Source organism: Limulus polyphemus, unplaced genomic scaffold (assembly GCF_000517525.1).
Source record: "Limulus polyphemus unplaced genomic scaffold, Limulus_polyphemus-2.1.2 Scaffold254, whole genome shotgun sequence".
Lineage (NCBI taxonomy): Eukaryota > Metazoa > Arthropoda > Merostomata > Xiphosura > Limulidae > Limulus > Limulus polyphemus.
This window is the reverse complement of record NW_013665864.1, coordinates 707,263-723,606: the sequence shown is the minus strand read 5'-3', so window position 1 is coordinate 723,606 and position 16,344 is coordinate 707,263. Positions and strand designations below refer to the sequence as shown.

At 33.6% G+C, this 16,344-nt stretch overlaps 1 protein-coding gene across 1 annotated transcript in view; it reads left to right on the top strand.

The window, feature by feature from the left end:
- The first annotated feature begins 10,776 nt into the window (after nucleotides 1-10,776).
- LOC111085154 overlaps nucleotides 10,777-16,344 on the top strand; it is a 15,281-nt gene continuing 9,713 nt past the window's right edge. The window contains exon 1 of the mRNA XM_022382524.1: nucleotides 10,777-10,995. Within this exon, the coding sequence (XP_022238232.1) occupies nucleotides 10,926-10,995 (70 nt within the window). The 5' untranslated portion in view covers nucleotides 10,777-10,925. The remainder of the gene's footprint in view (nucleotides 10,996-16,344) is intronic.

Genomic DNA, 16,344 nt, shown 5'->3' with positions numbered 1-16,344 from the left:
GAGGTTGATATATGTTGTTATGTAAAGGCATTCAATCTCGTTTTACTCTTATTCATGCTTTGTGTTTTATCTATTCCTATTTTTGTCATTTACGTGAAAATGAGGCTAAAATAAAATATTATTTCGGAATCGAAAAATGAAAAATAAATCTTTGATATCAGATAGTACAAGCAAACGTTGATGTGATAGTAAAATTCATTTGTGAAAGCATAAAATAACGACATATAAAATTATGTATATTAAAATGTACTAAATATAACATGTCGTTAAAAGTAATATGTATGTATGAATTATATTATTATATATTACAGGTATATAATTTTAATATCTTAAGGATTCCTGCCCCCAATGGCTCAGTAGTAAGTCTGAAGACTTATAACGCTAAAAAATCGGGTTTCAATACCTGTGGTGGACACAGCATAGATATCCCATTGCGTAGCTTTGTGTTTAACAAAAAACAAACAATAAGGATTTCTATTATTTAAAAGTGACATATCAACAAAATTGTAGAATGACTAGAGAGGGTTGAGGACGTTATATTAAAACGATTTTAGAGCCTAACTACGTCGTTACGGTCTATGTCGTCACGTCTGTCATGCATCTTGACACTAGCGCTGCAGTGTAATTTCCATGTTAAAAGGCTCCGTCGTAAAATTACCATGACCAAAGCGCATCTTTCCTCTAGATTGCTTTCCTAACCCATCTAGTATAGGAGGGCGATGGTTTCCCAACGTCTGTTTCAACAGTCTGATCGCACAGAAATCCATAGGTGACACGGCCAGTATTCTATGTTTGTAATAGCATGAATACCCATTTCAATCTGCGCCTCTTGAGGTATGTGACGGTTGAACGGATAAGCCGTTGAAGCAATTTATGTACACGTGTCTTGAATCACTTTTCTAATCGGAGGTACTTCTTGATAATGTTGCATACTGCTTTCTGTGGCACGTGAACAGCTTTTGACATTGATTTTTATGTTCTTGCGTTCTTACCTGTTACGAGATACCTCACTTTGCTTACCACGTCTGCGATACGACTTGTTTCAGGCCTCTTTCTGGATAGTCCTGATGCCTTAAGTTCATCCATATTCCTTTGTTTTCCAATACCATTAAGTACAAAAAATATTCCCGCCTTGCAAATTCCAAGTTTTAACACAACTATACGATCTTAGTGTATAAATATTTTGCATAACTTTCCCAAAAGCGATACATTTTCATTGGCATCCCACTACCTACAAAATGGAAAGTTGAGGAAATTTCGATTGTGTAGGTGAAACGTCGTACAATCTGTTAATAAAAATGTTCACCACAGAAGTTAGAGTGTTTCCATTAAAACGATGGACAACTCGTATAGTTACAATTAGATATTAAACTATTCAAAATTAGAGAAGCCTACTCACGTAACCACAAAGTTATATCTTCCCGCTCTTGCAATGTACAAGGGCGCTACTTTCCATGTTACAGCGTCCCACCTCTCTTTTACAGTTTCAAATCATAAAAAAGTATTGAGTTGGATTGTAATACGACATGGGTAAGAGACGAAGACAGACAGCAGTTAGGGAAAAGCATTACGAGATACTGCAAGCCTGTTGATTTGATTATCATTGTAATTAAATCTGTTTTTCCGTATTATTTTTAAGAAATAGCTTCTATATAATTATTGCATTAAAATTACAACAGGAGATAAGCCATTTCAAATAATAAGAACATCTAGGGTCTATAGGCCCCACTACTTGCTTTTCATTTGAATGGAAAATAAATGTGATGCTGATGATTGTAATTAAGATGGCGGCATCCAGTGGAAAAGCCCGTTCGAAATTATTTTCTTTTCAATTGGTTAGATATAAAGAATGTAACAACAGGAAAGTAGAATGACACTTGACCTATCTTTTACTCTTGATAAATCTGAATTCACCAAGTTCGACTGTTGTCTTTCGCAAATGTTAAACTATTTGTCCCTAATTTCGAACCTATAGACTAGAAGAAAGATCGTTAGTCAACAACATCCTTGCCAATTCTAGTGTTACTGTAACGGACTAGTAGGGCTTGTCAGTTACTCCTTCAACACAACCACGGCTACAAAGTGCGAACCACGTTTTTATTTACGGAAACGGGATGCAAATAGACACTGTGACTCAAAGTCCAGCACACTAACTACTAGGCCATGCCCGGTCCGGCCAAGTATGAAAAGAAGTTATTCAATTATATTTAGGATGTGACATCGCCCACTCCGTGTCGGAAGTTTTTAAACTCTACGTATGATGTCAGTAATCCTAAAACAGTTTTAGAGCTTTACTCTCAACAGCTCAACCTATGAAACACTGAAAAAAAAACATTGTAAAAATAATCAAATAATGAGGCCATACAACTCAACTAGATTAGGCATAAAAATATATCGTACATTAAGCGAAAAACATATCAAATTAAATGATACAACTACACTAGATGGGTAGATTACGTCAACCACTTATTTATTCATCTCACAGAAAAAGCGAACGTTTCAGATCTTTCCTGGCAATAGATGGCAGTAAAGTACAGCACATAGTTTATTAAACACCAGTTGCAATGACTTGTAACATGATTTATAAATCGATTGTAGCAAGGTAACTTCAGCTAGATCTGGACAAAACCAGATCGATATAGCCGTCCCTAATTTAGCAGTGTAGTTGGTGGTTAAGGCGCTCGACTCGCAATCTGTGGATCGCGGGTTCGAATCCCCGTCCCACCAAACATGTTCTCCCTTTCAACTGTGGAGGCGTTATAATGTGACGGTCAATCCCACTATTCGTTGGTAAAAGAGTAGCCCAAGAGTTGGCGGTGGGTGGTGATGACTAGCTGCCTTCCCTCTAGTCTTACACTGGTAAATTAGGGACGGCTAGCGCAGATAGCCCTCGTGTAGCTTAGCGCGAAATTCAAAAACAAAAACAAGTTACAAACATTTCTTGAATAGCGTTGGCTACAAGTAAGTGACTCTCTCGCTAATATATGATTAAGTTAAATGTATAATTTATATACGCTAATATCATTCCATTTTTACTTAAAAAATCGCTAACATTGTCGGAAAGTTCAGTTCTGTTTATACAGAGAAAATTATAAGAACTTACAAACTAAGTTAAACAACGAATCTGTGAAAATTAAGAGCAAAGCAAAACTATTCAAACAATAAACAATGTGTGCAGAACTATTATGAAATTGCAGATACTTTAAAGTCGAAATCAATAATTAAAGAGATTAGAAACAGATGAAAACAAAATACATTTTGAGTATATGAATGGTGATGCTTTTAAAATATAAAATATGTAAACATGCGCATAAATGTATGCTTATAAACATGTCTACGAATCGTGTGTTTTTTACAAAAACATAAATAGATTCATATAAAGCCAGCGTATTTGTAGTGATTTAACACTAAAATGATAGAAACCTGAATATTTCTTTCTCTATATTATGACACTTGTAAGGCTACTTCGATACGTAGGATACTTTGAAAGGTAAGTCTTCCACCGAAATAAGAAACGTCACCAAGCAAATCATGAATTGTGAAGACAAAGACAGTTATTTAACACTATTATGTTGGACATTATCTTATTCAAATAGTATTATAAACAGTTAATTAACACTATTATGTCGGACAGTAGCTTATTCAAATGGTATTATAAACAGTTAATTAACACTATTATGTTGGACAGTATCTTATTCAAATAGTATTATAAACAGTTAATTAACACTATTATGTTGGACAGTATCTTATTCAAATAGTATTATAAACAGTTAATTAACACTATTATGTTGGACAGTATCTTATTCAAATAATATTATAAACAGTTAATTAACACTATTATGTTGGACAGTATCTTATTCAAATAGTATTATATTTGACGGAATTTTGTATTAAAAATAATCGAATAGAATTATACTTTATTGAATTCGGTTGATTTAAGAAATGAAATCAAACTTTTCGCTATCATAGAGGTTCATTTTTGTCACTGTTTTTGTTGTTTTTGAAGTTAAGCACAAAGATACACAATGGGCTATCTGTGCTCTGCCCACCACGGGTATCGAAACTCGGATTCTAGCGTTGTAAGTCCGCAGACATACCGCTGTACTACTGGGGGACATTCATTTTTGTCACTGTTTTTCTACTTTTAAGATTAAATGCTTTGTCACTATTAATACTTTCAAAACGTAACGAAATGTAATTAATAAATTGGCGAAAACACAAAAAATAGTCACGTTGATGTTACATTTTTTAATGAACGTACAGAATAAATAAACGTTTTACAAGATTTTGGAAAAAAAAAGGATGATAAATTCTTAAGTATTACTTGTAAAGTAATTATTGTTCTTTATTGTTCCATTAAAATACACTAGCATAAAGGTTTCATACTTTCTCAATTTTGAGCTGCTGAGGATTGTAATGTTTCTTTTTTTTCCTGTCCACAGGACTGTTGCATGCAGCTGACAGATGAGCCAGACAAGAGATGCTATCCACTTGGTGGCCACCTTTTGTGTCATAACTGTCACCTTCGTACATTGGACGTCAAGGGCCACTGTTCTTCCTTTTCAACACAACACTCTTCAAGTCAGCGACCTGTAACCATAGAGAACTAAATATGACTCCCTGTACTGTTTCTGAGCAGGATATTTGATGTTTGGTATACATAATCTTAGTAGTTGTGACAGCTTTGTTTGGCTGAAATACTACTGAGACAGTAGTATGCAATACTGTAGATTGTATGATTACTTGGCCCATTTACCTGTTACTTCAATGAGCAACAAAATGCATGCTCCCAGGTTCAACTTAGATTTGTAGGAAAACAAATTATTTCATTTGCATGATACGCTAATGAAAACTGTTTTTATTTAGCATCGGAGAGAATGTTGCCCATTAATACTACAATATTTATTCAAATCATGTATAAAATGTTAAATGGCTGACAGAACCCTTCGCGAACCTGCGTGAAGCACGTGCACCAGTTCAGTTTAGTTTTAGTTGTGATATGAAGATATGTGTAATTCCTTTTAGCAAATTGAAATAGACAAATAAAACCAAAATACACGGTGTAATGTGAGAACAGTGTCTTTTTTTTACTAGACATCTTACCATTCCCACGATGTAGTTTGTGTTTTATTTGACTGTCTTCTATGTTTAGTTATTGTTATTTTGACCTAGCTGTTTGTAATTTAAGAAGTGGAGTAAGATATTACCATGGATCATTACTAGGCGGCTGCCTATGTGCTAATTTCTAGAAGGTTCTAGCGTGACTGGTGAGTAGGGATGTAGCCATAATTTCTGCCTAGAGTGCTAGTTAAGCTATCGCCGGTCCTGTTCACTACAAAATTATTATAAAATTTCAAAAACAACCCAAAAGTACTAATAACGGCCTCTTTTTTATTAAACCGAAAAAAATAGAGATTATGTTTCAGCTTGTAATGTTAATGTGTAAATAACTTACTTATATTGTTTAGATAATCAGGAATGGGCAATTAGTATTGGAACAAAGAAAAAAATCGAATTAAATTTGTTTTGTTTTATTATCGCAAAGCTACGTTCTAGGTTATCTACATTTTGTTCACCGTGGGGAATCAAACTCCGGATTTTAGTATTGTATGTTTGTAAATTTACCGATAACCCTACAGGAGGCATCAGATTAGAATATTCAAGTCAAAGACGAAACGAACTTATTTCAGCTTTAATAAGTGTAGGATAATCTAAAATATTTAAATAATTTAAGCAGTTCCGATCCGACACGGATATTCTTGTTGGTAAATTAAAAATTTCTAAACCAAGTAGTTTTGAATGGAATTTTTTTTTCAAAATATTTGAAGACGTTTGATATATTCTGTTTATGATAAATTTGCTTATTGCTAAAATATGTTTTTAGGGATTTTGCAATAAAAAAATCGTATTTTCTTGTATGACAGTAAAATAAATAAACAAATGGCTAGGCGTAACCTAGTTATAAGCGTGCGTGCTATTTTTTGGAAGGTCCAATGTTCACGACGCTTCTAAGTCATAGAGTTATATAACATTTATTTCCATGTTCTGAATACGCTCCAATTTTGCTTTATAAGAGTGAGAGTAAATTTCGTTATTCAGCTCAAAGTCGGTTAAATACGTTGTGGCACCTGGTTCTGCTGACTGACTGTCTTTCTTCTGGCCAGTAGCTCAAAATCAAGAACGATTAGGCTTGAAATTTAGGATTCTCTGACCTGGTATATTGATTTTTTGGCTGTGGGGATATCAAAATCACTCTTTGTCATAGGGATATAAAAATCGCTATTTATCGTGGGGATATCAAAATCACTGTTTACTGTGGATATATAAAAATCACTGTTTACTATGGATATATAAAAATCACTGTTTATCGTGGGGATATCAAAATCACTATTTATCGTGGGATCTCAAAATCACTATTTATCATGGAGATATAAAAATCACTGTTTACTGTGGATATATCAAAATCACTGTTTATCGTGGGGATATCAAAATCACTGTTTATCGTGGAGATATCAAAATCACTGTTTACTGTGGATATATAAAAATCTCTGTTTATCGTGGAGCTTCTGCTACGTTCACGACTTTGACAAATGCTATGATCCATCATACGACCACGTTGAATATTCGACATTTTCGTTCAGCTGTTTATGACGACATCTCGAGGAGCCTTACGATGGCTTAACGGATAGCATGAGGGTTTATAACGCTAAAAATCGCCGTTTGATACCTGCGATGAGCACAATTCAGATAGCCTACCGTGTAAATTTGCGCTTCGAAACAAACAATCAAACAGCACAATACTGCAGACCATCGCTGAGAAGTATGATGAGCAGACTGAGCACAAAGTTTTTTTCTGATGACAGATTCGCGTTCCTTATGGTATCATTGGTACAATGCCAAGAATTATTTTTTCATGAAGAATCGTATCCATTTTACTGATGTTTACTTTGTGTCTAATAAAACTAACACCAAATATTGTGATAAAGTAACTCTAAACCCAAAATACTGCTCTAAAACTAGCAGGATCTCAAAAGTGGCCATGGAAATGAATAACTTTATAATACTTGTTTTATTGATTATTTGAATGAAATCTGTATAATCGATCTGTCTTACATGATGGTTTAAGGTGGGAGAAAATATCGTTTATAATTTATCAGAAATTGGAGTGACCCCAAAATGTAATTCATTTTTGTCGCCCTTATAGATAAAAGTAGCCAAACTTTATTTTGTTACGAGTAAGCGAGTATAGTTACCAAAGATAGATAAAATAACAGTACAATTTTTTGTTCTGCTTCTTCTTGAAAACTTTAACTTTATAGACATGATGAAAATATCATCCTCAAAATATGCTTTATTTCTTTTTCATTCTTACGACTACGGTCAAATGTTTTTTAAGCAAAGCATCTAAAAAATTATATAGTTTTTTTTATGGGTTTAAGTTACATATCTTGTGACGGAGTAGTTCGACATGACAAGTCTCTTTGTTAAAGCTTAATACGACTTAGATAAATAATAGATAGTTCTATGAGCCAGCTTCTTGATATCCCCCAGTGATTCAGCTGTAAATTTACGGTCTTACAACACTACAATCCGAAGGTCGATTCCCTGCGGTGGACAGAGCGCAAATAGCTTGTTGTGTAGTTTTGCGCTAAAGAAAACAAACATCAGCTTTTTGATATATAATATAGCATTAAGGAAGTTATCTTGATGAAGTGTGTCCATTAAGTGTGTCTAATTACACTGCCTTACATTTGCTAAACAGAAGAGAACCAACTTTAATGTTTTCGTATTATATATCATAAGTAAATGGCAAAATGTAAAGCATTAGCGACATAAAATGGGTTCGTGTGTGGGTCGCAACTGTCTTTATGTGGCAAATAATTAAGCAGCATGTGCAGTAAAAGTGACACAAATTATCTCATTCTAGAAAGCATTAAGATATATTAACACTGCCAAGAATATATGTCGGGTTTTATGAAATATCTAGTATTTAGACGAAATACACGATATTCAAAACAATAGGAGGGCGGATTTCTTACAAACCACATATTCATTCGTTGGATAATGATAATAAAATTATTGAAAAAAAACTACCTTAAGTTAAGTTAAATGTATTGACTCTTGATTAAAAGGCCTCAAAAATTTAACTTATTGAATGTTTAAATGTTTTCTGTATGGATCACTTTAAATTATCAATGGTACTTAAAAGTTTGGATGATTTTTTATAGTTACAGTAAAGTAATACAGAAAAATAGTAAAAAATACTCATGTATTTCTTTTTTAAGCCTATTTTTTAAATATATAATTCATCGACTTGAAATGTTAAAATACGGTATATTAACTACGAAAAGTGAAATGCAACATTTCCCACCATTCTTGTATTATCATATTACTGATATGGCAGTTTTACTTTTTTAATAAATGAATTTATGTATTGCTTTGTGTTTGACCAATTTTTGTGTTGTAGCTCCGTACACATCGTTTACACGTGGAATCAAAACGTTGTTTTGCAACAAAAGCTGGAGTTTTGTTTTGTTAGTTAGAATTTTTTTTTTAAACATCTGCCCGTATATTTGGATAAATTATTGTTTGATTATGATACATATTCAAACTTGTTTATATTTTTAAGTGAGAAAAAGCACACAAGGTTACTATACATGGTAATAAAAACATTCAGGTAATAAACTTCGTTTTTGATTTATAAAATTTTAAATCACGACCAATCAGTTTGGAATGTCTAGACTCAGGGGTGAAATTCTCGAACAAAGAAGTAGAGGTATTCTGTTGGATGAAGTGGATGTCTAGACTCAGGGGTGAAATTCTCGAACAAAGAAGTAGAGGTACTCTGTTGGATGGAGTGAATGTCTAGACTCAGGGGTGAAATTCTCGAACAAAGAAGTAGAGGTACTCTGTTGGATGGAGTGAATGTCTAGACTCAGGGGTGAAATTCTCGAACAAAGAAGTAGAGGTACTCTGTTGGATGAAGTGGATGTCTAGACTCAGGGGTGAAATTCTCGAACAAAGAAGTAGAGGTATTCTGTTGGATGAAGTGGATGTCTAGACTCAGGGGTGAAATTCTCGAACAAAGAAGTAGAGGTATTCTGTTGGATGAAGTGGATGTCTAGACTCAGGGGTGAAATTCTCGAACAAAGAAGTAGAGGTATTCTGTTGGATGAAGTGGAATGTCTAGACTCAGGGGTGAAATTCTCGAACAAAGAAGTAGAGGTATTCTGTTGGATGAAGTGGGCCTGTTTTTGCAAAATAAAATATATGTACGTGTAAACTTAAAAAATTACAAATAAGCTCAAATAAGTCCCGGTACTAGTACGCTTACAAAATAAGTTCCGGTACTCAGTGCAGGTGAGTACCGGCAGAATTTCACCCCCATCTAGACTACATATTATGATAAATTCGCCTAATATGCTAAGAGTCGAGAATGTCTTAGCAACAGAGCGTCTCAACTCTAAAAGACAATACTGATAGATTTTAGTAGTAAACTGTATTACAGAGTCTCTGGTTTTGTATAAGATAATTATGTTTTATTTGTTTTTTAAATCAAAGTCAAAGTCCAACTTGTTACTTATATTACGATGAAGTACAGTGAGGAATAGCGACATGCATCTTTCGAGATATGTATACCTTAACCTTGTAATTACATGAGATATCATAGAATTGCTTGCATAAAATTTTTATCTAAAGTTACGGATTTGAACGCTTATTGTAAATTAATAGACCAAATATTTGGGATGAGACATCTATCGTGACTTTTATCATATATATATATTAAAGCTTCATTTGCTTGAATAACAGACTTAAGAGTTTCTTTGGCTTCACTATGATTTCGATTTACACTTCAGCCATTGATATATTAAGGTACCTTACAACACGATTCAGTCTTCATTCGAATTAGTAATACGCTCTTGTTTATAACTTCCTGTAAATTATATAACTATGACACACACAGATCAGAGTGACACTTGCTTGTCTAGTGTATACTTAATCGTATACTAGTATACTAACACGCTGAAGTTCATTTAAGTTAACTATCACTATTGAATAAGTAACACTGGAAGACATGTTTCTAAGAATACACGTTAGTATGATAGTATACGATGTTATAATATTCATTCATTAATCACTTGCCTATTTTTGTTCTAAGGATTTAGCTGTTTACTGTAGCATCCAATACGAATTGTGCAAACAAGAGACCAATCAGTTTAAAATCATTCAAATGGTGACATTTATTGTCATCCTTGAGTTAGGTGGAAGGCACGGATGCTCTTCCTACGTAAAGTAAACATGTTTGGTCCATAATGATATCTTTGAAACACACAGAAGCTACTCTGGGAATTTTATTTATTTTATTTTATTCTTCTCTGAAAGTGAAAGTTATTTACGTATCCTTTTAATATCATTTTCAAAATTTTATTTAATAGTAGGCATTAAAAAACCCAGTCATGAATGAAAAGGTCTTCATATTTCCAAAAAGCATTATTTTCTATTAAAACATATAGATTCCGAAGAAACACTCTCTCAAATTATTCTTTATTCGTATATGTGAGAGGTTGTTATATCCATAGAAACACAACCACTCATAATGGTGTGAAAACAAAGTGACTGTAATTTCATTGGCTCATTTTCGTGTGTGCCACATAACTTCAATTAAATGCAAATCACTAATTGGCTAACAAGAGAGATACCCTGCAACACACTGCTTACAATAAATAGCTGTTTAGCTCACTTTGCTCATCAGATTCAACTTGTTGAATAGAAAAGTCCAGTAGCTGCAGCTGAATAAGAAGAATACTGAAAACAATTCTTCTGCAGAAATAACTTAAAAGCTTACTGGGCTAATAAATCAGTTTGTTTTCAGGCTTAAGAGTTAATTTATTGGAAACGTATATATATATAGAATAACTTATAAAATGACGGAAGGCAGACAGAAGCTTTGGGTAAGACTGGCCTTAATATATATCATCGTATGTGAAGTTGGAGGTAAGATTTTCTCACATACACAGCTGTTTAAAATATATATATATGATACAAAATATATGCTCACAATAGATTTAAAAACATGGTTCATTTTGACAAATACTGTTTTAACTTATTACTTTCTCGGCAATATCAACGTACTTTGGTTTTATCAGCGTCATGAACATGCGTTATTTTGTGCCTATCTATGGTACAGTTAACAGTTAATCAATTAAACTGAGGGCTAATCTATCAGGTTAAAAAGAGGATTTGTAAAGTGGTAAAAATCTTTTCATGCTTGTTTTATATTACTTTTATTTTGTTGTTATAAAATAAAAACCGATTTGTTTAAGGTCTCATGTATAAAAAAGTTAGTTTTTGTTCATCACAAAGATACACAATGGACTACCTGCGCTGTGACAATTGCAGGGATCGATCCCCGAATTTTAGTACCATAAGGTCTCATGTATAAAAAAGTTAGTTTTTGTTCATCACAAAGATACACAATGGACTACCAGCGCTGTGCCAATCGCAGGTATCGATCCCCGAATTTTAGTACCATAGGGTCTCAAGCTTACCTCTGGACCACCTGGAGGCATTTAAAAAAGAAATAAGTCAGGGAAATAAGAATGATTCTTCACTAACAGAGTATTAGTGAAAGTAGCTGTTTCATTTAAACATATATCACAAACTTGTCTTTTACACGCACTATAGTTTTGACGAACAAACTGCAGTACTTTGTGTTTATATGTTTTATTTACGTTATGTAAACGATGACTGATTTAAATTGTTTTTCTCGTGTGAAAAGTCACAGTTTTATTTTTGTTCAAAACAACTTCTATAAAACAATTAAAAACACAATTTAATTTTTTCCCACTGACCTTTAGTGTTGGTAGAATACAGTTTTTTTCAGTTATTCTTTTTTTCCGTCCCCTAGTGGATCAGAGTTTGGTTCGATTCTCCGTGGTGGACAGAGTAGGGGAAGTCTTCTATTGTGTAGTTTTCTCTAAAACAAACGAATAAACAAATTCTTGTTCCACGAATATCAAAGTTTGATATGTTATAGATTAAATATCTACTTATCCTAAATTGTTATGTTAAACAGATTCAACATGTCATATATTCATATTCATTCTTTCGTTAAACCATTACGATAAAGATGACATAGGTCGCCTGTATTTTTTTATTGAAATGTGCTTAACAGAGGTTTCCCACTTAATTTTTTCAATGGGAGAAAAAGAAGACTGGTTGTTTAATTCAGTTTTCAGATTAATCAATGGTGCGTAACGTCCATTGACATTCTGATCTTTCGTTACACAGAGTTTATATCATTCTCTGTATTCCTGACACGTAGAGTCTGCGTCTTTTCACTCTCTAGTTTTGTAACACGAAGAGCTCATTCATCCTGTATACTTCTAACACATAAAGTCTGCTCACCCCTGCACTCCCGACGCACAGAGTCTGCGTCTTTTCACTCTCTAGTTTTGTAACACGAAGAGCTCATTCATCCTGTATACTTCTAACACATAAAGTCTGCTCACCCCCTGCACTCCCGACGCACAGAGTCTGTCTATTTATTTCCTGTACTCCCGACGAAGTCGTTTACTCTCTGCACTCCCGATACGCAAATCTGTCCATTCTTCACAATCCAAACAAGTAAGTTTTAATTACTCTCCACTCCTTGAGAGCACTTTCTTCACTCTTGATACAAAAGGTTAGTCATCCTAAACAATTCCAACTGGTAATCCGTTAACATCTGTACTCCCATTCTCCACACACCTGATACAAAGGCTACTCGCTCTCAACACTCATCACACACGAGTATTGTTTTCCCTTTCTACAATCCCACAGAAATAGTCCAATCAGCCCCATTACCGACATTCAGTGTTCATATCCTATCCATACGTCCAACGTTACCATTCTTCGATACTAGATTAAGAAATCACAGTCGATAGTATTATATCGAAATTTCCAATCTACATTGGCGCTGATGTAGCTGCGAACTTTGATTTGTATTATCAGGAGTTTTACATTTGTACAAATCCATAGGCGACTCTCACAAGAATGATTCAGAACATAGAACTTAACTTTTACTTAAACGTTTCAGTCTTAATTGGGCTTAAAGACAAACCTAAGGGATCCTCGTAGAAAAACAAACCAATTCATGTCATAAAAATGTAGACTACAAGTTAAAATAAATCGTACATTATTGGATTATGTTTTAATTTTCGTATTATTAATATTCTTATAAATTTAAAGCTATTTGACCCATCGTGTTTATAAAATTGAAGAACACCTTCGGCAGAATCAAATAGAATATTTTGTTACAGCCGGTATTTTTCACGATCTTTGTCAGTTTAGGATACTAGATAAGTGAGTGTTTTGTTCGATTTGCTAAAATATTTTTCAGACTAACTTGGAGTTAAATAAGCATATACTCCGCAAAAGAACGAGATGTACAATCACTTTCATGGAAACCTGAGGGAAATTATTGTTATAAAAACAATCTGTTTATCTTTTTATTTTCTGAATTATTTTAATTATTAATGTCCCTTACTTGCAATGACTAGTGTGTTAACTTTCTAACTCAGTTGGTAAAACGTTCGTTTGTAGTGCGATCGGTCCATGAATCTATCCTGCTCTAAGAAAGCGCAAAAAAGTAACATTAACACAGGTGGACATTGTTTATGAGAGGGAAAAAAACGTGACTGGTTTTCTACACAAATAGCTAAGTTACGTTACTTCAATAACCGCTAACATACACGATGCTACTAACAATACACAGGCCTGCGAATTTAAACTTCATAAAAGTTGTTTTTGGTTTTAAAAACGGATTTTCCATATTTCAGCTACACAGATTTCGAAAATAATATTATTTTTTTTCTATCATGTAAGGATTTTTTACAAATCGGAGAAAAAACTCTTACTTAGATTACAAGCGTAACAGAATATATTTGGGTAATTTACACAATCTCTTGTTGCCATAGCGACGAATAAATAATATTGAAAAGATTTGGTTTGAATTTCGCGCAAAGCTACTCGAGGGCTATCTGCGCTAGCTGTCTCTAACTTAGCAGTGAAAGACTAGAGGGAAGTCAGCTAGTCATCACCACCCATCGCCAACTCTTGGGATACTCTTTTACCAACGAATAGTGGGATTGACCATCACATTATAACGCCCACACAGCTGAAAGAGCGAGCATGTTTGGTGTGACGGAGATTCGAACCCGCGACCCTCAAAGTGCGAGTCAAGCGCCCTAACCACTTGGCCATGCGGGGCCTGTTGAAAAGAAAAAATAATGTCAAAGTGCACGCACAAACAAATACTATCCAGAAATGGTACGTCATGCGGCCTCTTAACCGTTTATATACTAGCGATGTGTTTCTTGTGGGTTCTAGAACAATCGATAAGACTTTCACATCGCGATTGGTCAAGAAAAATCTATAGCCAGTAGTTAGCAACATTTCAAGCATAACAAAATGTGACCTAATTTCAGAAAAAATGATTCACTGATGTTAAAGCACATATGACGTGATGGAGAAAAATGGATATCATTTTCGGTTTCAGCGTACAGAATTACTATAGAACATGTAAAAATTTCAAGACAATAAAACCATCGCAAGCTTGTGTTATCAACAAATGTGGTAGATACGTTAATCTTGTAATAAACGAAAGGAGACTTATGCAATTCGTTTTAGTGAAGCGTAAGAATTTGCCGTTACTAAGAGAATGTGTTTGACACTTGTTTGGAAAGGTTAAGTATATCGAAACCAACTGGGTGCTATTATTTCTGATTATGAGATTGTAAATGTCTGAACATATCACCAGTTACAAAAGTTGCGCACGAAAAGTGTGTTGTAAACCACATTATGCTATTATTTATTACTTTTATTGAATATCTTCATTACTCGTCTTGACATGAGTGAACTTTAAAAAATGTTTTGTTTTTATACGCATTTACGAAGTTATTTATCCCCAAAACTTGAAATATATATGTCGCCATTAGTTAACATTCCATTACAAAATACGTTTGATAATGTAAACACGTTAGTGAACTTGCTTTTATAACAAAATAATCGAAGCTAAAAACTTGTCGTGGTGTTATTATTATTATTATGTTTGTAGAAAGCCAATTTTCAGACGTTAGAAGTAAAATATGTATGAAAGGAAATTGGAAAAGAAGTATATCATGTTTCCTTGTGTAATTTGATGATGATTTTCTATCAATGGATATTTTACATCACTTTGACTTCTTTACTCATAGTTTTTTCCCGGTGAGTCAGCGGTAAGTTTTCGGTCTTAAAACGCTAAAATCCAAGGTTTAATTCCCCGCGGTGGAAAGAGCGTAGCTGTGCCAAAACAAATATTTTTTACTTATGATTCAAAAGTTACGCATGCAACCTATTTTTTACCGAACTGCAAAAAATATTCAGTCAGAAAGAGAAGAAATATTTGTGAAAGGATTGTGAGAAACTTAGCCAAGTTTGAATTAAACTTTTATTTCAATATTATATGCTCAGTCTCTTAAAAAGCATTTAAATAAGACCTGAAGGCTTTAAATATAACTGTCAACTAATTGTTGAAAAAAGAGAAATCTCTAAAAATAGTTAGGTCAAGAAATCGTAGAAATTAACGTTTCGTGGTGAAAAATAGACATCAAATTATGTTACTGAAAACAACAAAAATCAAGTAAAAAACACACACATGAAACAACCATTCGCGTTTAATCCATTTACTAAAATAGCTACTTTAGCCTTTTCAACCGGAAGCTAACTACAACGAATTTGTTTCGGGGGTGGAGGTGGAATTATATTCACTAAATATTTTGTCCAGTTAATAACCTTATGTTTAATAGAACTTTGTGGTATTAATAGATTCAACTGACTGTATCATAACAGATTTCGGAAAGACCACGGTGACTGTTTGATTTCCATAGTAAAATATATGTTTATCTCGACTCTGAGAATAATTTTGTCGATGAATGGTTTCTAATCTTCATGATTAATCAATACGATTAATAAACGTTTCAGTCTTCATAGTGTATTACTATTATCAATGTGTTTTACGGTCTTCGTAACGAATTACTGGCTAATAAGCTTTTTAAAGCAACAATTATATATATATTAAAATAAGAATAAATAAATGCAATAAGAACAAGAAGAAAAGCAATTTTTTGGAATATTATACTGATTAGTTTATCAAGTATTTTATCGAACATCTTATTAGGAACAATCGTTTTTATATTACGGAGTTCCACTACTAATCCTACACTAAGTCATGAATGCTGAAGATGCAATGAATTTATTAAATTGTTTGCTTGTTTTTGAATTTCACGCAAAGCTTCACGAGGGCTATCTGCGCTAGCCGTCCCT